At 34.6% G+C, this 24,812-nt stretch overlaps 2 protein-coding genes and 1 pseudogene across 5 annotated transcripts; all 3 read left to right on the top strand.

Moving 5' to 3' along the window:
* The first annotated feature begins 232 nt into the window (after positions 1-232).
* LOC123924557 lies at positions 233-3,435 on the top strand (annotated as a pseudogene).
* Positions 3,436-6,988: 3,553 nt separating this feature from the next.
* On the top strand, positions 6,989-10,665 carry LOC123923510 (probable CoA ligase CCL5). The gene is made up of 5 exons (XM_045976199.1): positions 6,989-8,899; positions 9,388-9,533; positions 9,704-9,771; positions 9,934-10,036; positions 10,369-10,665. Exons 1-5 carry the CDS (start codon positions 7,651-7,653, stop codon positions 10,480-10,482), a joined length of 1,680 nt encoding a protein of 559 aa, XP_045832155.1. The 5' UTR covers positions 6,989-7,650; the 3' UTR covers positions 10,483-10,665.
* Positions 10,666-11,645: 980 nt separating this feature from the next.
* LOC123923484 (ubiquitin-like domain-containing protein CIP73) lies at positions 11,646-22,093 on the top strand. 4 transcript variants are annotated; one of them, XM_045976180.1, is made up of 18 exons: positions 11,646-11,918; positions 12,014-12,172; positions 12,261-12,378; positions 12,571-12,675; positions 12,787-12,905; positions 13,052-13,132; positions 14,596-14,763; positions 14,838-14,907; positions 14,984-15,135; positions 15,542-15,706; positions 15,795-15,866; positions 18,008-18,128; positions 18,196-18,516; positions 18,701-18,852; positions 18,940-19,167; positions 20,528-21,106; positions 21,407-21,562; positions 21,682-22,093. In XM_045976180.1, the coding sequence occupies exons 2-18, from the start codon at positions 12,038-12,040 to the stop codon at positions 21,751-21,753; spliced, it is 2,814 nt and encodes a 937-aa protein (XP_045832136.1). In that variant the 5' UTR covers positions 11,646-11,918; positions 12,014-12,037; the 3' UTR covers positions 21,754-22,093. The 4 variants fall into 4 exon arrangements, with proteins under 4 accessions (XP_045832136.1, XP_045832148.1, XP_045832128.1 ...); XM_045976192.1 differs by having other exon boundaries at positions 11,653-11,918; positions 18,223-18,516; XM_045976172.1 differs by having other exon boundaries at positions 11,741-11,918; positions 18,925-19,167.
* Positions 22,094-24,812: the final 2,719 nt, after the last annotated feature.

Raw genomic sequence — 24,812 nt, 5'->3', positions numbered from 1 at the left:
ATGCCTGCAAATATATTTGATCCATATACTACTTCAGTTTTTTTGCCAATACTTCGGTTTTAAATATAAACAAAAATTAACTTTTTAAGTTTATTAAATAAAGCATGTATCTAAGTTTGTTTGGTTCAAAAAAAATAAAATAAAACATGTATTTGAACCATTTTATAGTCAAATATATATATTTTATTCAATAAACTTAACAAATACTAGTATTTTGCTTATATTTTGTGGGAGAATTTGATCTCTAGATCTCAAATCCTTATCCATATCCTTACCTCAACCACCATTCAACTATTCTATAGCAACTAACTATATCACTAATAATCCATATCTCCCCTTTCTTGATGACGTGATTTTTCTATAGAATATATGGGATTTCAGTCCTTTATGATCCAGATCCAAACAAAAGTGGCCACATCCGAGGTTTTAAAAACACGCAAGGTTAATACAAGTCAAAAACAAGTTCAATTCCAAACCATATACGTAATCGATATGATTTGGAAATAAAGTAACAAAACCAGCGCTTCAAAGGCTAACCTAGCTACTGTAAAGTATTGATTGTGAAGAAATAGAAGGATGACGAAAGGAGAAGGGAACGACCAAGTAGTGGAGGAGGGAAGAGAGATAATACCCCTGCTCACTCCATACAAGATGGGAAACTTTAATCTATCTCACAGGTAATATATATAATGATTCTTGAGTACATATACATCTATCTCACAGGTGATATATATAATGGTTCTTGTCTTAAGAGTGATTTTATTTTATGTTTGATTTAATTAATTAATAATACAGGATAGTGTTACCTCCGTTAACGCGAACAAGATCTTACAACTTTGTCCCTCAGCCTCATGCTGCTCTCTATTATTCTCAAAGAGCAACCAAGGGTGGCTTCTTGATTGGGGAAGCCTCTGGTGTGTCTCACACAGCACAAGGGTAAGTATTTATTCTTTATAAGCGGAGCACCTAATAGAGATATACTTCTATTCTAACTCAGTTTCTAATTAATAACAGTATTCCTTCTTTATTTTATCTATTTGTAGAAATATCAATTTGCAGCCCCACAATAATTGAATCTTTTAAGAAGTGGCACTAGTACTAAGAAACACAACATGCCCCCATTCAACTCTTTGGCGGTGTATCTAAGAATACGTACTCTCTAGTTTTTAGTATAAGAAATTTTTACCTTTAAAATTATTGAATGATTGATATATTTGATTAACTTTTTAATCAAATAAATAGATTATTTCATTAATTTTAAAAGTATTTTTTTTCTTTCTTATATTAAGGACTAAATTAATTAAAGTGAGTACAATAAAGTGAATTTGTGATCCATTCATAAATAAATAAGGTGACCCCAATTTTTATGCTAGTAACCAATGTTAAGATAAGGTTTTAATCTATGTTGCATGGGTACTCATTTTAATCACCTCCACAACCTCAAAAAATGACGATGATGATTTAAACAAAAAGATGAAGTCATTTTTATCCTTCCAAATAAATCATAAAACGAAATGTCAAACCAACAAAAGACCCTACCACCTATGAAACACAGCACAAAAAATTTCTAGCATCACAAAATCAAATCACCCAAAAAGAGTCAAGCAAACCACAAATCACCTATAGACTTCATACTAAATAGAAGCGTCAAACGAGCACTTATAAAAAAGACAAGCTTCAAAGACTCCTTGCACCACACACACCTAGCCTCATCTTCCGGATCAAACAAACCGGGAAGTGATGAGTTCCTTCTAGTTGGGGGCGACCCAGGAGCATTTGCCAAAAAAAAACTATCACCTTAAATGGTGCATAACTCTCCCACAATTTTTCTAACCACTTATCCTTTCCCTCCCTCTAAACTTGTTGAAGGATTCTCTCTTACCTAAAAAATTATATGTTTAAAATTGAGTTAGTTATTTGTTTTTCTATTGTACTCTATAACTAATATTACATTCTCCACTCTCAATTCCATATTTTTTATTTTACATTTATAATCATTATACAAATATTTGATAAAATAAGGCTTAATTATAATTTTTGTGTCCTCCTATTTTCACCGATTCATAGAATTTATCCCTCCATTTTAAAATCACTCATTGTGGTTCTTTCCTCCGATTTTTTTACTAAAAAAAATGACGTGACATATTTTAAATGACATGTCATATATACAATATGAAAATAATATTTTGGGGTTTTATGTGGATGACTGAATGAAAGGTACCCAAATACGCCTGGCATTTGGACAAGGGAACAAGTAGAGGCATGGAAACCGATTGTAAGTAGTGTTCATGAAAAAGGGGCCATATTTTTCTGTCAACTTTGGCATGCCGGAAGAGTATCCAACTATGGTATGTATGTATGTATGCATCTTTATCCCATTATTACTTTCGAGGATGTAATTAATGTAAACTAACAAATTATATTATTACTTGATGATACATGATACATATTGCAGGATATCAGCCTGAAGGTAAACCCCCAATATCATGCACAAACAAGTCTCTTCGGAAAGATATCTATCTTCAATAATGATGCTACAACTGATAAATACCCACCTCCTCGTCGTCTAAGAACAAATGAAATCCCCTTGATTGTCAATGATTTCAAAATTGCTGCAGAAAATGCCATGGAAGCAGGTTTTGATGGAGTAGAGATACACGGAGGTAATGACTACTTGTTGGATCAATTCTTAAAGGATAAAGTGAACGACAGAGATGACGAGTATGGAGGTAGCTTAGAGAATCGTTGTCGCTTCCCACTTGAAGTGATTAAGGCAATAGCTGATGAGATCGGAGCTGACAAGGTTGGTGTAAGATTGTCCCCTTTCGCCGATTATAATGATTGTAAGGACTCTGATCCTCAAGTATTGGGTACTTATATGGCTGAATCATTGAATCAATTGGGAATTTTGTACTGTCATATGATCGAGCCTAGGATGGTCACACAATTTAATAAGTCTGACACCACCAAATGGTCATTGATGCCTATTAGGGAGGTCTTTAAAGGGACATTTATTGTTGCTGGAGGTTATGATAGGAATGAAGGGAATTGCGCTATAGCAGGTGGTGCTGCCGATTTAGTGGCTTATGGACGCCTCTTTTTGGCAAATCCAGACCTCCCTAAAAGATTTGAGTTGAATGTGGATGAGTTCAACCACCCTGACCCGGCCACCTTTTATACGCATCACCCTGTCCATGGATATACTGATTATCCATTTCTCCAAACTACTATCTAGTATATATTAATTGTTTTACTTTTTAGCATGTATTTATAGACTTCAAGTGGAGGGGTAGCAGTTGCATGAAGTATATCCGAGCTATTCCGAGCCTTCATATAAAGTGATTTTAATCTTGCAAAAATCATAAAAGGTGAATTTTGTATGTTATAATAAAATTCCCTTATATTCTAATAAATGAAATTGCATATATGCTGAAACAAAATTACCAAAAGAGAATATATAGTAATAGAAGAACACGCTTCATTGATATTCATACATCGGTTAATAATGAAAATCTTAGAGGTCTGAATTCTAAACATTTGAAATGTGATAAAATATGACCACGTAGATGTACATATTTATTGGCGATATTCTTAAAAAATAAAAACTCATAACCTTTATATTTTTATGTCTTAAGTGGCTTAATTAATATCATATAGTACATATTTACTTTGTGTCATTTTATTTTTGCTCAAATAACTTGGTGGCTAGAAAATTCACCTAAAATGAATAAATTGAGTGTCCCGGGTTCGAACCCGGACTCCTGCACATATAATGCGATATCCCTACCAACCGAGCTCAGCTCACGGAAACTACTTTATGTTATTTTAATCAATCTGGTATTAGGTAAATCATTTGTGCAATTATGTACCAAAAAAAAAAATCATTTGTGCAATTATAATTTTTTTGAAAACCATTTAAACCCAAGAGATGACATTAATATTTTGAACATTTTTTTATCGACCCACAAACTGTGTTTATATATTAAAATTTAACCCCGTTGATTAGGCTGTTTAGAAAGTGTAAAGATCAATCTAAGAATAGAAGAATGATATCACGCTTTGTAGGACTTGAACCTACGACATTGAGTTTTGGAGAACCGCGTTCTACCAAACTGAACTAAGAGCGTTTTCTTAGTATTTTATTTGGGTACTCACACTAATTCAAAAATTTAAAACAAAAATAATATAATCACATCAATCAACATCATTTTATTTCTTTTCTCATCATTTTTATTTGTTTTGTGAGTACGCTTAACAACTCATATTTATATCTATGGCTATCAAAGAATTTCCACCGTAACAATGGTAAAGGCCTAAAGGGGCATAGGAGAAGAGACACTTTAGAATAGAAGAAGACTCTACCGTCCACCGCACGCATTACCATTGACCATTGTAGTGCGAGCGACCACCGTTCAATGGACCAATCCTCCAACAGTCAAAATTCCAGCACCCCCACGTTTATGTCATGTATGTAGCTAGACTAACTAAAAGTACAATTAAAGTTATGGTCCATGTTAAGATATACCAAAATAGAAATTCAACATTTAATGATACAAGAAATTTAATGCTTCAAAAGTTAAAATACACAAATTAACATTTAATAATTTCTATTTTTGCTTCCTTAACATGTGCCTTAAGGGCACAAGTTAACATTCTACTTAAAGTTATAGTATAAAAAAAGAGTACAATAAAGTTGAATAATTATTTGGGTCTTATTACGATATTGCTGCAGAGTGCCTACTTAAGGAAAAAAATTATTTATTCAAAAAGTTAAATATTATAGTTTTATGATTTTAATTTTCATATAAATTTAATAAAAATTTATTATTTAACGTCTTAAAGTATGTCTTGAGAACACTCGTTAACATTTGCTTTATTTTATCGGTGTTTTTGGGACATTTACGAAACATGCTAAATATGAAATTTAATAATAGAAAAATAAATTTTTATAACTTAAGATTAAAAACAATTGTGTTTGGACGTCGAGAGAAATAGAAAAGAAAGAAATAGGAAAGAGAGAATTATAAAAGAGAGAAATAACAAAGAAATAAAGTAGAAATTGCATGTTGTTTGGATGAATAGAAATACAAAAGAAGGAAGTGGCAAAATTAATTTTTACCTTTTTAATAAGTTTAAAAATAAAAGAACATAAGTTATGTGTATATATTTTATTGTCATTATTTTAAATTTTAGTGATTCCTTATTTTATTTTTTTGTCTAGTAGCTTAGTAGCTAGAAAGTGATTTATAATATTTTATAGGGTTAAATAAGTTTTTTGTCTATGCAAAATTACTAAATTTAATTTTTCATATTTATAAAACAAATATCATGTTTTTATCCCTACTAAATTTTTATGCATGAAATATATATTTTTTTTTTTTTGGTAAAATGCATGAAATATTAGTCATGTTGTTAAGTTGATGTGTATTTATAATTATTTGGTAAATATTTATAGAGAGCACTATAAAATGTTTGTCCAATTGTACCCAACAAAAAAAATAATATTTGTCCAAAAATATATATGGTGCTCAAAATTTGATTTTAGGTCAAAAATATGTTACTTTTATCTTGATATTTTGATTTAGAAAATTCATAATTTATTAATTTTATTTTAAAAAATACTAAAATTTTGTAAATGAACTCTAAAAAAAAAGTTTTGTAAATGAACTTTTTATATTTTTCTTTTCGGTTTTTTCTTCTGTACCCTCACATAAATTGAGGGCATATGCCCTATGCTGATGTGGCACCAATGAAATTCATCCACATGTATTTAAGTCAAACATAATTAATTTTTTACCACAAAGTAATTTTGACTATTTTTATTTTAAAATTAATTACATTTTAGGTATTATATTTTATGAATTTACATTTTGATCCTAATTGCTTCTAATTTGTTTGCTTCTTCTTCCAATAGTTTTACGGTATCTAACGCAACTTTCTTATGCGCATAAAAAACTTTCAATTCATCCAATCGTTTGCTTCTTCTTCTTCCAATCGTTTATACTCGTTTTTAAACTTTCTAATTTGTTTGCTTCTTCTTCTTCCAATCGTTTATACTCATTTTTTACCACTCTGATTTCACTTTCAAGCTTTAGATTCGTTCTTTGTATGGAACCTTCAAGCTTTAGATTCGTTCTCTGATTTCACCTTCATTCATTCAAGCTTCTCCTCAGATTCGTTCAACCTTCAGCTTCGATCTTCAAAATCCAGGTCCAGTTTCTCATTTGTTTATTGTTAAATTATTTAGTGTTTTTGAAATTTTAGTATGATTTTGAAATTTGGTAATTAGGTTTTTGAAATTTCAATATTCGTTCAACCTTTAATCAAGCTTCAACCAAGCTTTCCATGTTTGAAATGTGTATATCAAAATGAATATGAAGTGAATGTTTGAAATTAAGTTTTCACAGTTTTTTAAGCGTGTAAACATGACTCTGAGTTGAGAAGAATTTGATTGATGATTGTTGACTAATAAGGAATATAATTCAATAATTATTACCATATTATTGATGATTCAAATGAATTCAATAATTATTAATAAATAAAAAAGATTTGTTTTGCCTTTTTAGAAAAGGAAATAGAGACTAGATACATGTGGATGAATTTTATTGGTGTCACATCAGCATAGGGCATATGCCCTCAATTTATGTGAGGGTAGAGAAGTAGTCACATTTTCTTAATTAAAATAAAAATAGAAGAAAAAATCTCTCATCACTTTAACTCATCACCGTCACTAGTCATTGTCAACACAACAATTTGACTCATCACCGTCATCGACTTGATATATCTATTGTTGCATCTTCGTTGTTGTTATTGTTGCGCATGCCCATCATTTTTGTTGTCTCAAATGTCCTTGTCTTTGTCGCTATTCTCATCGTCGTTCTCGTCTTCATTGTTATTCATTATTGAATCTAATCTAATCCAATTGGATATAAGCCAAAAAGCAACAAATAATTCCTACTATATAATTCAAGATTGGTAATTGAAATATAATCGCACTTCCTATGTTTTTGACAGCACTATCCAATAACACACGATTGGAGAGTAACTAGAGTTTGAAATTCCACCACTTGGGAGAAGTAAAGCAAACGTCAATTGACTTTGCAAAAACCAAATTTCCCAAAACAAATCAAGCAGATAAGAGGAGAAAAAGCCACACTTTTGCGGTGGCGTCACACCATATGGAGAGTGAATTTGTGAGGCGTGAACCGAAAGGAGGGTTTTCCAAATTGTCACCAAAAATGGAAAATCGAAGTTGCCTGTCAGAACGAAGGGAGACGACGTAGTTGCAGGTAAGAGAGACGATGGGGAGTTTAGTGATAGTTGAGGCAACGACGACGCTTTAGCCGGAGGGATTTTGTTGCGTCATTTAATGAAGTAAGAGATGAAGCTCTAGGGTTATATTGGACATTTTGGATGAAATAGAATAGAAAGTGGGGATGCCAGCTCATCCCGGGATTTGCAAGAAGATTGCACCGTGCCTTTCAGCATTTTCCTTTATTTATTCTTTCACTCCTTTGATAATGAAGGAATTGTTATGAAATAGGAGTATGGCATAAATAGAGAGTATTTAGATGGTACAAAAAAAAAAATCAACTAACACAAGAGAGGAGAGTAAAGAAAGAAAACAGAGAGAGAGAGAGAGAGATTGAGATGGAGCTCGAGAATAGTAGAAGAATGATTGATCCAAGAAGTGGGTTCTGCAGCTCCAATTCAATCTTCTATAGTAAGAGAAAACCCCTTCCACTCCCTCCAAACCATTCCTTAGATGCCACTACTTTCATCTCCTCCCGCCCCCATCATGGCCGCATCGCCTTCATCGACGCCTCCACCGGCCGTCAACTCACTTACCCACAACTCTGGCGAGCAGTAGACGCAGTCACCTCCTCTCTCTCCAACATGGGAATCCGTAAGGGTGACGTCATCCTCCTCCTCTCTCCCAACTCCATATACTTCCCTGTGGTGTGTCTCTCCGTCATCTCCCTCGGCGCCATCATCACCACCACCAATCCCCTCAACACAACACGCGAAATTGCAAAGCAGATCGCAGATTCTAAACCCGTCCTTGCCTTCACAACCCCTCCACTCGTTTCAAAAATCACAGGAGGAGGAGGAGCATCATCGCCCTCACTCCCAATTATTCTCATGGAAACCGATGGACACTACTCATCAAACACACTGGAGGAAATGATGAAAAAAGAACCCGATTCGAGTAGGGTGATGGAGCGAGTCAACCAGGACGACACTGCTACTCTACTCTACTCATCTGGAACGACCGGGCCAAGCAAAGGAGTAGTATCTTCGCAAAGAAACCTCATAGCGCTGGTTCAAATCGTATTGGCTAGGTTCAGCCAATACGAAGAAGAAGAAGAAGAAGAGCAGGGCCAGGGACAAACATTCATATGCACTGTTCCAATGTTTCATATATACGGTCTTGCAGTGTTCGCTCTGGGGGTACTGGCTTTGGGTTCAACCACAGTTGTTCTCTCCAAGTTCGAAATGCACGATATGCTTTTATCCATTGAGAAATTCAAAGCATCTTATCTGCCACTTGTGCCTCCCATACTGGTGGCTATGCTGAACAACGCGGATATAATTAAGAGCAAGTACGATCTGAGTTCCCTTCAGGCAGTGCTCTGTGGAGGGGCTCCTCTGAGCAAAGAGGTTACGGAAGGGTTTATTGAAAAGTACCCTGACGTTACTATATTTCAGGGTTATGGTCTGACGGAATCATCTGGAGTTGGGAGTTCCACTGAATCTTTGGAAGAGACTCGTAAGTATGGCACGGCTGGGCTTGTTTCTGCTTCTACGGAGGCTATGATTGTTGACACTGAAACTGCTCAACCTTTGCCGGTTAATCGGACCGGTGAGCTTTGGCTCAGGGGTCCCACCATTATGAAAGGTTGGTCCGTCACTTGGTGCGCTCATCTTCTTTTTCTTTTTAATTCCACTGCCTCTCACATGTGTTTTGTTTTGTTTCTAATTAATTAGTAATCAATCAATAATTTGACATATAAACTACTAGTATTCATTTTGGAAATCCAGATGGATCCACGAGTTTATAATATTCTACTAGTAATTTATCATTATTATTTGGTTTATTTTTAATTAAAATATTATCCACGAGGTTATAATATTCTACTAGTAATTTATCATTATTGTTTGGCGATTCAGAGTTGTTTCGTTTGAGAATGAGAACATGTGTTCTTTTGGAATTTAATATTAATACTACTCTCTTGACTATACTAGATTAGATTAGATTAGATGAACACTTTCTAAAATACTAACTACTACTATACCACTAGTATTAGATATAACCTCACTCACTTAATTGTCAGTTCTATGTATGCTAACTGCTAACTAATCATGAATGTTGGTTGATGATGGCAGGTTATTTCAGTAACGAAGAGGCAACTACATCAACCCTTACTTCAGAGGGTTGGTTAAAAACAGGGGATATTTGCTATATTGATACAGATGGATTCTTATTTGTTGTGGATCGCTTGAAAGAGCTCATTAAATACAAGGGATATCAGGTTATCTTACTATATAATATATCCACAATGTAGCCACCCACTGCACTGCATGCATGCTGCTTATTCAACTAAATAACTCCAACATATGTTAATGTTTACTCACACACAATTAGGACAAGAACATAAATATTGTCAAATCTCATGGAAGTTATTTTTTTTAAATGTTACAGGTCCCTCCAGCAGAACTAGAGGCTTTGTTGCTGACTCATCCTTCTGTTTTAGATGCTGCTGTAATACCGTAAGCGTTGCATTTACCAAAGATTATTATATTATGAATTAGTATCTTGATTTGTATTTTTGTCTTGTCTGCTTTAATGTAAAAAAAAAAATGATGTGAAAGGAGAAAAACCAGTCCTAATTCCTAGTCAAGTCCTTTGAATGTTTTGTATGTATATATCAGGTATCCAGATAAAGAGGCAGGGCAATATCCAATGGCATATGTGGTAAGGAAGACCGGAAGTAATCTTTCAGAAAGCCAAGTTATGGATTTTGTTGCAGAGCAGGTTTGTTTGTTTCAACACTTCTCAACAATCACACTTTTTTTTTCTTTCTTCATTTGATGCCTGGGTTATGACTTATGAGTTCAATAAATGTTTACCAAGTAATGATCACATTTGGAACATTTTAGATGATAAAAAAGAAGTGAGAAAGTATTTTTCGCTACCGTCCTGTTTCATTTACAACTCCACTAGTTTACATTAAACATATACTTATGGGATATAAACAAAAAAAAACATATACTTATGGGATGCTTTCAATAAATGTTTTTTTTTTTTGACGAAATCAATAAATGTTATTAGCCAAGAAACGTTAACATGGTTTGTATTATATACAGGTGGCTCCGTACAAAAGAATTCGAAAAGTGGCATTCATATCTTCCGTACCTAAAAATCCATCTGGTAAAATTCTTCGAAAGGATCTCATCAAACTTGCAACGTCGAAACTTTGAACATTTGAGCTTTCAAATGATATGTTTCATACTTGATTTTGTTAGACGTCGAATGCTTTCAACCTTCTGTTTGTTTGGCTACAAAGCTGTCTATTACATTTGTAAATACCAACAATATTTTTGTGTGCTTCCTAATCCTCTTATGGAGAATAAAAATGCTGTGGTTTTGATTGCTATGAAAAATTATAATCTAGACAATGATATACTGTATTTGTTATCATTAAATAGAAGAATTTTTACTAAATATGCTCGTTCAGCCTAACTTATTTTTAGCTTCTCTTTACTATAATGTTTGACTTCCATTTTAGAAATGTAATAAAAATTTAAGGAAAATACTAAAAAGTACCTCCGTGCACTCTTTAAGTATTTTAAACAGTAAGTTTTTGTTAGAATTTTATAAACATGTGTAAAGTTAATGCATTGGAAATTAAAATATACCACATTTTAAATAAATTATTTCATTAAGTTTAGTAACTAATTAGCCATTCACAAGTCGAGATAAAACTTACAATGGCTACATTTTTGTTTTAAAGTGTAATATTTACATTATTCACACGATAATTACTATTATTATTATTATTATTATTTAATTTTTTTATACAAGAAAACCGTTAAACTAAATTACAACAGAACTCTACGATTGAAATAAACTCCAGTCTCGCCATAAAAGATTTGTGCAACCTGGTAAAGGACTATATAACTATTAAAAACATGTATACCTGTGAGTAATATCAAAGTGTGACCCGCAAGCCAGCTTGCAACCTGGTTAGCCTGCCTATATGCGTGCTGATCTTGGAAAGAAATCTCTCACTCTTGCATCTTAAGGCAATCGATAGGGGAAATAATAGAAGCACACAAGGGTGATTGTCCGGACAACCCTTCACAATAAGGTCTACATCGACCGTAAAGTCTGACTCCAAAATAACTTTACGATATCCTTTATCTACGTAGCAAAACTAAATGATTAATGTGATACATGAAGAATTTGTTTGTACTACGAATTAGTTGAATTTATCTTAGAATCAAGATTCAATATCCTCTCTATTAATTAAATTAAATATAAAAGAAACGAAGAACTCTATGCATGGGAGATAAATCCATATTAACGAGTTTACCTTTTTCTCTTTATCCTCGTATATAAAATTAAACGGATCTTGTGGCGTGGGAAGTAGTGGGGAGGGAGGGGACAAGTAGAAATTTTGTTGGACATTAGTGAATGGGCCGGATAGGCAGTGAGCCTAATGTAATTCGACAATGACTGACTTGTAGATGACTCTATGCCCTAACGAAAAAAGAAGAACAAAATTATTAAATTAAATTAATAATAACGAGTCAGATAAGAAAATTTAACCTTTGATTTTTTGGAAATGATCATCATCGTTTCATCGGCTCTTCCTTGATTGATTCACATCCATAATCGCTTATTGGCAACAAAGGTGAGAGCTTCTCTTCTGCTCATTTGATTTCCCAAAAACACTCTAGAATCTTCCAAACGCAGATCTTTTATTTAAATAATACTACTCTCTCGCAGACACTTTTGCACCTCAAACACACCATGGCGTCTCAATCTTCTTCAAACGAAGGCGGCCCTAGTACCCTCAATGTTTCATCAGATTCTTCAGATTCAACTGTTCACCTAAATGTCAAGACTCTTGATTCCCGAATCTACACCTTTCAAGTTCACAAAAATGTCTGCTATAATCTCCAATCCGCTCTTTCTTTGTGTTTTTTGTTTTTTTTTTTACTCCTTTTGCTGATGCTCTTTTTAATTATTTCAGATGCCCGTTTCGCAGTTCAAAGAGAAAATTGCAAATGAAATAGGTGTTCCAGTTAGTCAGCAACGACTAATATTTAGAGGAAAAGTCTTAAAGGATGAACATGTTCTTTCTGAGTATCGTATCCTTCAAATTCTACAATTTTATTAGTTTTAAGATCATCTGTGCTATCTTCTCTTTATTCAACATTACTTATTATTGGCTTTTAAATACGTGAACAGAATTCTATGACATGGAGTAGAGTAATTGTTTGAAATCATATTGTGCCACTAATCTATATTTGTTTTACAACATAATCCTTATCCACTGTAAGATTTTGAGAATGGGCATACATTGCATTTAGTTGAAAGACAGCCAAATCAGTCACAGACTCCTGGTACAGGCTCTGGTGAGACAACTAGCACAACCAGTAACCGAGGTATAACTTTAGCTATTCATAGTCCCCAGTTTCCCCCATCCATTGAGGGATTTAAGGATTTTTCATAGATCAAGTTTGTATTGTGCTAATCGTAAATTTTATCATTAAAAGGAAACGATGTTGGATCAGGAGCTCCTCGTAACCGTGTTGGGCAAATTTCGCACAGTGTGGTTCTTGGGACTTTTAATGTGGGGGAACAGGGTGAAGGCATTTCTCAAGACCTTACTCGGGTTTGTTACTGTATTCCTTGCATCTATCTTGAGTATCTAATTTAATACTTATTTATGCTTTCTATTAAGCTATTTTTTTTCTTTTCATATGGGCGTTGCGTTGGTGATAATGTTTTGCTTTGTTTATTGCCATATTATGATTCCAGGTTATTGGGGCAGTTTTGAATTCTTTTGCGAACGGGGGCCAGAACACAATTAATGTTCCTAATTCCACACAAAATTCTTCAGTTAGTATTACTTTTCGCTTGGAAAAAAATGATTTATTGCCATTTGTGTGATTTATTGGGATGTGAATGCACATAAAATTTTCTTATACGCGAAATATTTATCACTCTGAATTAAATTCACAGCAGTCTATGATTTTAATCTATGCGTTTAGATTATCCTTGAAAGTGCATGCTAATTGTTGTTTAGGTTCCTTGATTCCTTCTACTCGTCCTATCAATTTTATTTGCTTAGATTATGAATCAATCACATCACTTGTTGCGATATCTATTTAAGCTAGTATGCGTTTCCTAGTGTAAAAACGTTTCATCAATTGTCGTAATAGTGCTAAATTGCAAGTGTCCAATAAATGATTATTTATCTACTTTTGGCATATCTTTTCCCCCTTTTTGGTAAAATGAATAAATCTTTTTTTTTTTGGTAAAATGTTCGTGTCCTCACGGCGTCGTCACCACCCATAACCCCTTTTTGTTCGGAAGGTTGCTGGGGAGTCATGAAACCCATTTCGGGTCTGTTCACCACCGCCTGCATCGCCGCGGTGGTTGTTTGTCCCTTCTACTTCATTTGCGTCAGAGGTTTGCTGGTGCAGGTGAGCTTCTTTCATGGGTGGAGTTGATTTTATTAAATCTAATTCAAAGTGTTTGTTTAGAGGCACAACAAATTGGACGGGGTTTCAGTTTGGTCTGTTTGTGTTGTTGACTAAATCCGTCAGTTGTTTTCCGGCGGATTGAAAAGGTATCATTTCGTGCTGCCACTCGTTGTATCTCTGATTGTTTCCAGATTTGTTGAAATCGGCAGGGTTTAAGGGTTAGGGTTCTGCGTCGGTGCTGCTTTTAAATCGGTATCAGTCTTTGTGTTTGATTTCAGACTGATTCGATATCCTCGTTATTCTCTATGTTTGATGTTGGATTGTTTGGCTCGAAAGAGTCATTTTGCTTGCTGCTGGGAGTTGTTGGTTCTTGGACCTGTTCCCTGCTGACGGTTGGTCCATATGCCAGTCATAAGACCTCTTGGTTAGTGCTTCCACTGTTCATGCATTATCTTTTTTTGCAACTTGGTTTCGCACTCGTAAGCGGGTGTGTTGGGTTGTGCTAGTGATGGTTGTTCATTTGTTTGGATGATCCAGGGGCTGGATCCACTAGTGTTGATTTAAATGGTATTTATTACCGTTTGGGTTGAATTACACTTTTCGTGTGGTCTTAATAGGTCAGGTCTTGTCCCCCTGTTTTTGTACTCTTTTATATCTAATTTCTGTTTGCCAAAAAAAATCATTATTTTTCTTATCATTTTTATAATGATGTGATTAATTCCTTTTATTTGCTATCATTAGTTTAATTGCGAAATAGATTCTGTGCAGCACAAAGATTGTCCTCTTGTGTTGGTAAATGTTGTTTGTATACGGCAATATATGTCATTTGAACCAAGTTTGTGTGCACCTTAACCGGGGTTGAATCCATCATGTTAGGCTCCAGCAGGGAATGAAACTGAAGGAAATCAAGCTGAAAATCAAAGCCTAGCCGGAAATCAGGCACCATCTGGACAGGCATTTTCTGGTCAAGCATTCCAATCACGGCCTCATGTTGTTCAGATTCCTATGGCTGCAGGAGCTATACCTGTTCCTTCTTTCAATGCAGTAGGAACATCCTCTTAATTTTACTACTTTAAATTTAATGCATTTTATATCATTTAACTCTCCCATCTTTTCAGCCAATTCCTGATTCACTGAGCACGCTGTCTGAGTTCATAAATCGCATGGAACATACACTTTCACAAAATGGTAATGATGTGTTGAAACTGCTGCCCTTTTATCTAGAATTGAAAGGGAACTGAAATATTTATATTTGCTTTTGCAGGTTATGGGCCAAATGTATCTTCAACTAACCTTGGAGATCAACAAGCTGAATTGCCTTCCAATACACAAGGGTTGCCGACACTTGAAGCACTGACCACTGTATTGCATCGTGCAGAACAGTTGCTTAGTGGTCAAGCTGTTTCTGCGCTATCTGTAATTAACACATCCCATTTATATATGAACATTTTTCACTATCTGCTATATCATTGAGTATTTGTTGTTGCAGTATAAATTTTACTGGAAACTGGCAAGAAGTCTTGTGTATTTAAAACTATTGTCAGTTAAAGATAAAAAGTATATGATGGATGTAGTTTTTGAATACTGTCTTGTTGGTTAAAATTTCTAATCCATCCCTGATATGTGTTAGTACTTGGTGCAATGATACATAAATCTGATAGAATTCGAGTCTAAAACAAAAGTGCTTCTGTTTATTTAACACAAAAATGTTATCATGATGAAGTGCATTTTAATTGTATGGATTTGTTAATGTCAACTAGTCTCGATATTTCCATCCTTTATTTTTATCTGATTCTGTTTTACTTGTAATTTGTGACTCTAGCATATTGCAGGGCGCATGGAGCGAGAGGGAACTTCTGCTGATCTAGGTATAAGGGGTCAAATACAGTCAGAGTCAGCACAGATAGGAATTGCTATGCAGCATTTGGGTGCACTTCTACTTGAACTAGGCCGAACTATGTTAACACTGCGAATGGGACGGTCTCCTGTATGTTTTAATTATTTTCATTTGTGATTTTGTTTGCTTTATTTTGTCAAAATACCATTCATAATATTGATCATATTTCAAATTTCAGGCAGAATCTGTTGTTAATGCTGGACCAGCAGTTTATATTTCTCCATCAGGGCCGAATCCTATAATGGCGCAGGTTTGTCATTTTATATATACTCCTAATATCATTATCTGGCGATTCACTTAAGTTGATAAAGACATGCAATAAACTGTGCAGAGTTGGTATTTTAAAACTGGAAACTATAAATAATTAACTTGCTTCAACATCAAATTGATTGTTGATAAAGGATTGAAGATGGAAATAAAGTCAGTTAATAACCATTTTTTGTTTCAATGCCCTCCCTGTCCTAGTTGTACAGTTTGATGAAAGCTTAATTGTACAACACAGTCTTTGAAAATTTTGACCTGAACTAGACTCTTTAACTGTATACATATTATACTGCATACTTGGGATTTCATACCTTTGGGAACAATATAAGCTATAAGTCTGACAATATGCAAGGAAAAATAGTTGATATTCTCAATCTCAATCATGTTAAACTTATGATCTCTGTCAAGTTTGTTCAATAGATTGTTCTTAAAGAAGGGGTTTTAAGAATGAGTAAAATTTGTTATGAATCTATTTGAATGTTTTTTGCGTATGGCTAACTTACTGCTGTATGATACATCAAAGAACGAGAAGTCAGATATCTTTTTGAGACTAAAATGAACTTCTGTAAGAAAAAAGAAGTGAAGAATTTGGGTAATATATTAAGAAAGCAGGCTAGACAAGAGACAAGACAGGGAAGTTGAAAAATAAATAATCAATAATGCAGTATAATATGTTGTAAAAAGGAATGCTTCAGTTCTCTGATATGTTGTACATGAAGTGTACTTTAATATTGTGTAGAGGAACCAGCTTTGTTAGTTCAGCTAACTATTGAGTACCACATGTTGCTTATGAAATGCTATCCACATAATTATATATATGAAGAGTAAACTGTCATTTAGCCTATCAATATCAAAGATATTGGTGATATGCCTTTGTTCCTCTAAATATAATTGACGCCAATCTAGTCCATCAATCACTGAAAGTGGCATCAGTTTATCCTTGCAGTCTTAGATATATAATCAATTCACTCTCTAAATTAGAAGCCCCATTATTTGTGTTGTTATGGTGTGCATGTAGAAGGATGGTTTTGATGTAACTTTCTATGATTGAGGGGTTAAATCAATGGCAACTGGTTTTTGGGTTCCTGCCTGATATTTGTACTTTTGGAAACTAAAATGACTGTTTACTCATATGAATTATATACTAATTTAATTAAGCAAACTCTGACCCAACATATGAACACTCGAAATCTTTGTTGCTTTGATTTTGAAGTTGCACGCAATAGTTTTCTGGAGTCAATTATTATTCCTTTGCTGTCTCCGTTCGTGCTAGGAAACCAGAGGAAATGGAAATTTGATAGATAGAATTGGAAGAAAAGAACATTTTTTTAATACTTATAATAGGAGATTCCTCCACTAGTTTTGCCTTCTATTAAGAATTTTTCTTGTCACTCAATCTATCTTATGCATCGGATGGCTCCCTGTTTTCTTATTTGTCCTATTTTTATATGATACGCCCTTTACGTACTTAACCTCCCTAATGTTCTCTAACTTGTATCCAAACGTTACCACCCCTTAAAATTAAACCTTGTCCTTGAGGTCCAAGTGGCATGCTTCCGAAAATCTGCTTGCACGGTGCTTGTCTCTATGCATTCATTCCTTGACTTTTGTCAAAATACTTTTCCAATTTGGATTCGATTCATTGAGTGCTTAATAAATCTACTTGAGAAAATATGCATTGAAGCTAGATGCCGAACGAACACACTAACATCATACTTGCCTGGCTCACGTGTGGTCTAGAATTAGGTTATCTCTTCCTTCCTACTACAACAATTGGGGTGAGAACAAGTTCAGATTGAACCTATCCAATATTACAATGGAGACATAACTCTGTTTTGTGTGTCTCGGTAGCTGATTGTTGGTGTAGCAATTTTTAATGATCTTAATTTTGAACACCTCATTTTTGTTGTACAATCTAGATCATGGTTCACTGGGGGTTTGAGAGTTGTTATACTCAATCAATGTAAGCTCGTCATTGAAGACTGTAGCATATTTGATGATCAATTTACTGAGCTTTGTTTTTATCTTTGTGGTTTTGTTGATACTTTTTATATTCACTATTCCTGGGTATACTTTTGTTATCATTGAAGTTTAGCTAATGGTATACTGATATTGTGCTATTTTCAGCCATTTCCACTTCAGACAAGTTCCCTCTTTGGCGGTCCACTTTCTTCAACTCCTGCAACTTTAGGCACCGTTGGTGTTGGAAGTGCTCCTAGGAACGTAAACATTCACATACACGCTGCTGGTAAATAAAACTAATTGTACTAGTCCTGATGAAATATACAACATTTTTTAATATTGATTCCTTCTAGGTGCCTCTCTTGCACCAATTGTTTCAGCAATTGGCTCTAGACCAAATAATGGGGAAGGAACGAGGACTGAACACCGTAGTGAGCCTGGTTCTGGGGTTTCAGGTTCGACACGGGTTTTACCCGTTAGAAATGTTATGTCAGCAACTCTCCCATCCAACCCTTCTGGCACCGGAGCTGCTGGTAGCACACCAACTGGATTTAGTATTTCTACTTCACAGCTACCACCTGATTCAGCTCCATTATCATCTGTTTTAGCGGAAATCCATTCTCGCCTTAGAAACTCTGTTGGCAATATGCAAGGAGATAGCACAGTTCTGTCAGGTGGTTAGCAATTTATTGTTTTAATATGTATATGTATGGGTCTCCATACAATAGCATTAATATATGTGTAGTCTCAATTTGCCGTCTCTTATAGCTTAAATCTATCGTTGCCATAAAAACTTGTTTCATTATGTGTAGTCCTAGTACAATCATATTTAATTTTAAATCAATTTTCCCCAATCAGGCCAAATGCAATCAGCTAACAGGGACTTGTCTTCTGGATCTGAACCAAGACCCGCACATGTAAATGAACAGAGAGATACTGGGGAGACAAATGGATGTGGTGATGCCGGTGCATCCTCAGTTGGTCCCACTTCTGAAAGTGGAGTAGAGAAGGTATTACTTTTGTTCGCACCTGGTGATATATTTATCCTCTACAAGCATATATTTTAATTCACTAATAGTTAGTCTGAACACAACCAGCCCCAAACTGAGGCAATCAAAACCTGTAGTAATGACGAGAGAGATGTTTTGATCGACAAATTTGTTTCAAGTTCTTCCAATCAAGATTTACAAAGTTGTTCTAGTGGAGAAACAACGGTAAAATCAGAGAAAGTACAGGAGGCTCCAACTGTAAGTGAAAGACGAGATGTAACTGAACCTGCCAAAACTGCTCCTCTTGGACTGGGTGTGAGTGGTTTGGAGCGTAAGGTAAGCTTATTTTTTTTTGTTTTTGTGAATGAGAAGCTTGAATTTCCTAATTTGGTGCAACATGCTTTGCCGATGAATTTTATTGTTGGGATGGTATATGCCGGATGAGTCTTTGAATTTATTATATATGTGCTGTTTTTTTGTATGTTATAGTCCTTTATATACTTGCTGCAGTAGTTCCCTGGCCAGCCCTTCATATTTTACCCTCAAGAATACATCATATTTGTTGCAACTATGATCGGGAACAAGGGAAGAAAATAGAACACTGAATGATTGCTATAATTTAACTTTTAAGTACTTTTTGGTCCATCATACTATTTAACGGGGAAGAGAGAGATGTCTACCATAAGAAATAGGGTGGATGAAATGGTTGAATGATTGGGCTGGGATGTCATAGGAAAAAAATACCTCACGCATTAAACGAAAATTTTATCGCATGCTTGTAAGATCAATAATGTTGTATGAAACTAAGTATTGGGTGATAAAAAGTCAAGAAGAAAGTAAGCTTAATGTCATATGAAAATGATTGTTATGATAGATATGCAAAATAGGATTATAAATACAGATAAATTGGGATATCTTTCATAGTAGAAAAAATGGTGGATTCTTGTGTTTAGGTGGGGTTGAAGGAGACCAAGGAAAAGTACATGTCAAACCATTAAGATAGATTTAGAGGCGAGTAGTTTGTCTTTGGACCTGATACATGGCTAGATTTTCTGGCATCAATTGATCCATGTATCCAACCGCACGTAGTGGAAAAAGGTTTGGTGTTGGTGGTTGGGATTGTGCAATGACATGGTTGATCAGACCTTTTATGCTACTCTGCAGTTTAACCTTGAAATATATTTTTATTTACGCTTTCAAATTTTGCTAGTTAGTTGATGTAGCAATTATAACATTCTTTCAAAGGTTATTTTGGTGCAAGATAAATCATCCCTTTTGTTGCATGATCTGCATGATTGCCCTATTCCACCCTTTCTCAATAGTGGTTTGTAGGGCTTATTTTATTTTGTTGGTGACATTTATATATTTGTTTTTCTAATGTTTTTACTCCCAAGGGTGCGCAATGGGGATATTGATTGATTTATTATACGGGAACATGAAATATAAAGGACAAAAAAGTCAAAAACAAGTCATTTAGATGCAGAAGCATGTTGTAAAGAAGCTAGAAACCTTATTGAACTGCATGGAGTGTGTTGCTTAGTTTTTGTCACATTAGCGGTATAGAATTGTAAACTTGACACATTTTTGTTCATTGGCAGAGCCTTGGTGAACATGTTTTGAAACTTCTCTCGTTATTTATGAAATTTGCATGACCCCATTCTTGACTCATCCTTCATTAATGTGTGTGCCGAAACAGAAACGAACCAGACTTCAACCTCCTGTTGGTAAAGCTGCTGATGACGGATCCTCCAGTTCTTCCATCAATCGAAGTCAGGAACCAAGGACAGATAGTCAAAATATATTGCAAACACTCGCGAGTCAAGGATCTGCGGTTAATTTGATAAATGCTGACAGGCCATCATCTCAGCGACCCATACCCTCCGGTGGTAGTCAGATTGATGTGGCGGGTTTAATGTCTCAGGTTCTACATAGTCCTGCTCTGAATGGTTTGTTGGAAGGGTTTTCACAGCAAACAGGTGTCGACTCACCTGATGGCTTAAGGAACATGTTGCAGCAGTTCACTCAAAGCCCACAGATGATGAACACAGTCAATCAGATTGCCCAGCATGTTGGCAGTCAGGATATGGGGAACATGTTAACTGGAACGGGAAGAGGGCAGGGTGGTGGCGTTGATTTTTCAAGGATGTTTCAACAGATGATGCCCATTGTATCACAAGCCCTTGGAGGGGGAAATCCTCCATCATTATTCTCTGCTGCAGAACCAGAAACCCGTGCACCCTACAGGAATGAAAATTCCGATAATCAAAGTTTACAGGTTTGTATACATGTGCAAACAGAAAGGCATAGTTTATTACCGCACTTGCATGCTTTTTTATTTGAGTTGTTAAGATGAATAAAAGTTCTTTTGGCTACTTATAGATGGAAGTCCTTTTCAGCTCATACTGTTTTACTTGAAGCTTTAAGAGTGTGTGTGTGTGTGTGTGTGACATTAGCTGGTTAGGCTGTAAACCAACCTGTCTATGAAGAGCATTAATAAGATACGGCTTACTTGTTGCAAGTAAACATAAACTGCTGCTATAGTTGTTCTATTATGACTATTTCCATCTTTCTCCAGCTCGACCTTCAACCAGTGGTAGAGAGGATTGATCGCCCAAGTCCACCTAGAGATGTCTTCCGTGCTGTAGCTGAAAATGCTGTACAGCTGTCTGGTAGCGGAAGTGCTTCTGATGATCTTCTGGATGAGTTATGTTGCAATGAAAGTCTTGCCAGTGTAAGTATCCCTTTATGTGATTTTGTTTAATATGCTGATGTGCAAACTACTCTTACTCTTTTGCTTAATGGTTTGTCCACAATCACATCAATAAATAAATAAATTTCTTTGTTGTACAGGAATATATGGAGATGTTGCGATATGATGTAAATCAGCTGCTTGAAGGACGTTCGAAGAGAGACAAGTCCTAATTCAGAGTTTATGTGCATATGAATTGTTGCTTCATTGCTTCTATTTCGTTTCAAATCTTAACCCTCCAGAAAAGTGCTAGAAATGAGTTTTGGTCTGTTGTGCCCTAAATGATTATTGGTCTGGATCATGACCTCCAGATCATAGGTGAACATTTGTTATACACATGCCTGACAGGACCAGTTGTTTCTGATGTTGGAGTGAGGCGTTTATTGGCCTCCACTGTCATACTTTGATGTAATTTTGACTAGCGGACAGTGGGTGCTTTAATCAAATATTCTTGTACATCTTGTGCTTTCATGGTTTTTCGTTATGAATAACTAAATCTTATTGCACTGTGAATGCCCTTTGTTTTTGGTAGAAAATGAATGCCTTTTGTTTATTTAATGAAAATCTTTGGTTGCAACTTGCAAGGAAGCGAGATAGGAATGGCAGTGACTTTATTATTATAATCTCTCGGTAAATGATAAGGTTCGTTAACTACTAATTGGTTTATTCAAGCAGCCTAATGAAACTCTACCTGTTTCAATAGATAGAAAATGGCGGAGAAATTTGTGCAGAGACAGTATAGGGAGGAAAAATTAAGGTACTTCATATTTAAGAGTTCCGTTCCCTCAATTAGAGAGGGGAGAAGTATTTAAAGGTGAAAATTTACTCTTTTTAATCTTATATAATTATCTTTAAAATCTAATCACTTGATTTTATAAAGGAAAAGAACACCACTTCAGTTATTCATTGTCTTTTTTATTCACTTTTCTATTTGTTATATACGGCTCTAATAATCCGTAAAATGTGGATAGATGCTGGAGCGGAATGAGGTCAACGTCACATCCTCAACACTTGTTAAGTCAGTCTCTCTCTCTCTCTCTCTCTCAAGTAAAATACTTTTCTGATTTTGCTTGTCCTCTATGCAATTTTGGCTTGGTCCTTATGACGAGATAGAAACAAACCTGTATCGTATTGGAGGACTCGGGTGTATCATGCTTATCAAAAGAAACTAGGAGTGTAGATTTGCTTGTTAATTTAGACTGCGATGCAAGAATCGTCCAAAGACAAACCATTGAGCTACTATATGTTAAAAAATAGGTTAGGGGGTATATGTCGACTTATAAAAGTTCACATAAACTCAATATTAACTACGCTATATAGATATTGACAAAACAATCCATATATATTGAGTACTGTTTCAACAACATTATATACTACAAAAATATTGTCCCACTCGTCACTGCATAATTGGATGCTTGAATAGGGATGGGAGTCAATGTCGCATCTTTCTTTATACAATGAGATGGTAGTAGAAAATAGTAAGAAAATGGTTGGCGTATTGTATGCTATAAATTCGTCACATGTGAGGCCATGGCCTACCACTGGCGTCAATCAATATATAATTACAAAAACAGCATCTATCAGTGACCAAACCACAGTCGTAAAACGAAGCCATGTGATGTAGTAGACATATACACGCACGATGCAAATGTTCAGCTCATTTCATCACCCGACCACACCGACACCTACTATTTCATTTTCAATAATGGCCCGTTTAGTGCGCAGGATAGGATAGTGACATGATATGATATACAACAGGATAGTGATAGGATAGAATATCAGCAGGATAACAGTTATCCTCAGTTATCCTATCATGTGTTTGGTGCATACAGGATAACAAACATGATAGCTATTATATCATATTTTTAATACATATTTGTTCATACCAATATGATAAGATACATAACATATTTAAATGATAAAATTACCGTTGTAAAACAATTGTTATTTTTAAAAAATTATATTGTAATACTTTGAATTTTATAAATAAAAATAAAAATAAGTAATCAAATAACTTTAAATTTTAAATACAAATCATGAGAAAATAAACAAATTAAGTTTTTTATATGAATCATGATCAAATAAATAACTCAATTATACACGTTAGATAAACTAAATAAATATATGATATATCTCATATGTAAATAATAAAACTACCATTGCAAAAGAATTATATTTAAGTTGTTATTAATTTTAAACTAATATTCATATTTTGCAATTTTTTAATAATTATTTTCCTTTAAAATATTGTAATTTTAGGAGAATTTTGATTTTTTAGATTATATAAATTACAAAATTACCCTTGTGAGAAAATCACATATATATATTTTGATTTTTTTGATTTTAATTATTTTATTATTAATTTACTATCAAATTATTTTATTAATTTTCAGTTTTTTATTTTAAAATATATTTTATAGAATAAATCAATGATTTTTTTCTTATCCTATCCTGCTGGTAACCCAGCTCAAATTCAAGATAATGATTTTAACTAGAGAAACAGGATAAGATAAGCTTTAGGATTAACTTATCATATCCTGCTGTATCACCAAACACTGGATTGAGATAGGATATGATACAATTATCCTATCCTGTCTCTTATCCTGTGCACCAAACGGGCCCTAACTGTTTTATTTTTTCATTAACAATTACCGTAAGACTAAACTTATTAATTTGTTCTGTGTGTACTCAAAGTGTTAACTCTTATTTACCCGTATAACTCTTATTTACCGGTTAACCGACATCTCATACTACTTTTAAGAATTGTTGACGGTCTCAATAAAGGTCACTCATTCAAAGATTTCTTGAATTCAAGTACGTTTAACTGTGAAATTCTTTTGGATTATGCTACAAAAAATATGTATTTTGTTGATATAGACAAACCAAATTAATTCTTATAACCCTTCCTTTAACCACGTGGTCTCACACCTGCACAACCTCAGGATTCCTCTCATTTCGATGTGAATCTGATTCATTCATGTGTCCTCTTTTAACTAGAAGCTATCAAGAGTTGTTCATTTTATACATGTCTTGTGTACCAAGAATCACTCTCCACCCTTGTCAGTTGTGGGTTTTACATCTCCACCATCTTTCGCCCTGTTCATCCTGGAACCATGTCATAATTGGAGTGGTCTGCATTGATCCCGTCACATGCCCACCAGCTTCCGCCTAGTTAGTCGTCATACTGGAAGAGGTATACTTTGATACTATTTGTAACATCCTAGGCTGCTTT

The sequence above is a fragment of the Trifolium pratense genome, linkage group LG1 (genome assembly GCF_020283565.1).
Source record: "Trifolium pratense cultivar HEN17-A07 linkage group LG1, ARS_RC_1.1, whole genome shotgun sequence".
Lineage (NCBI taxonomy): Eukaryota > Viridiplantae > Streptophyta > Magnoliopsida > Fabales > Fabaceae > Trifolium > Trifolium pratense.
The sequence above is the reverse complement of the archived record's forward strand: the minus strand, read 5'-3'. Positions and strand labels throughout refer to the sequence as shown.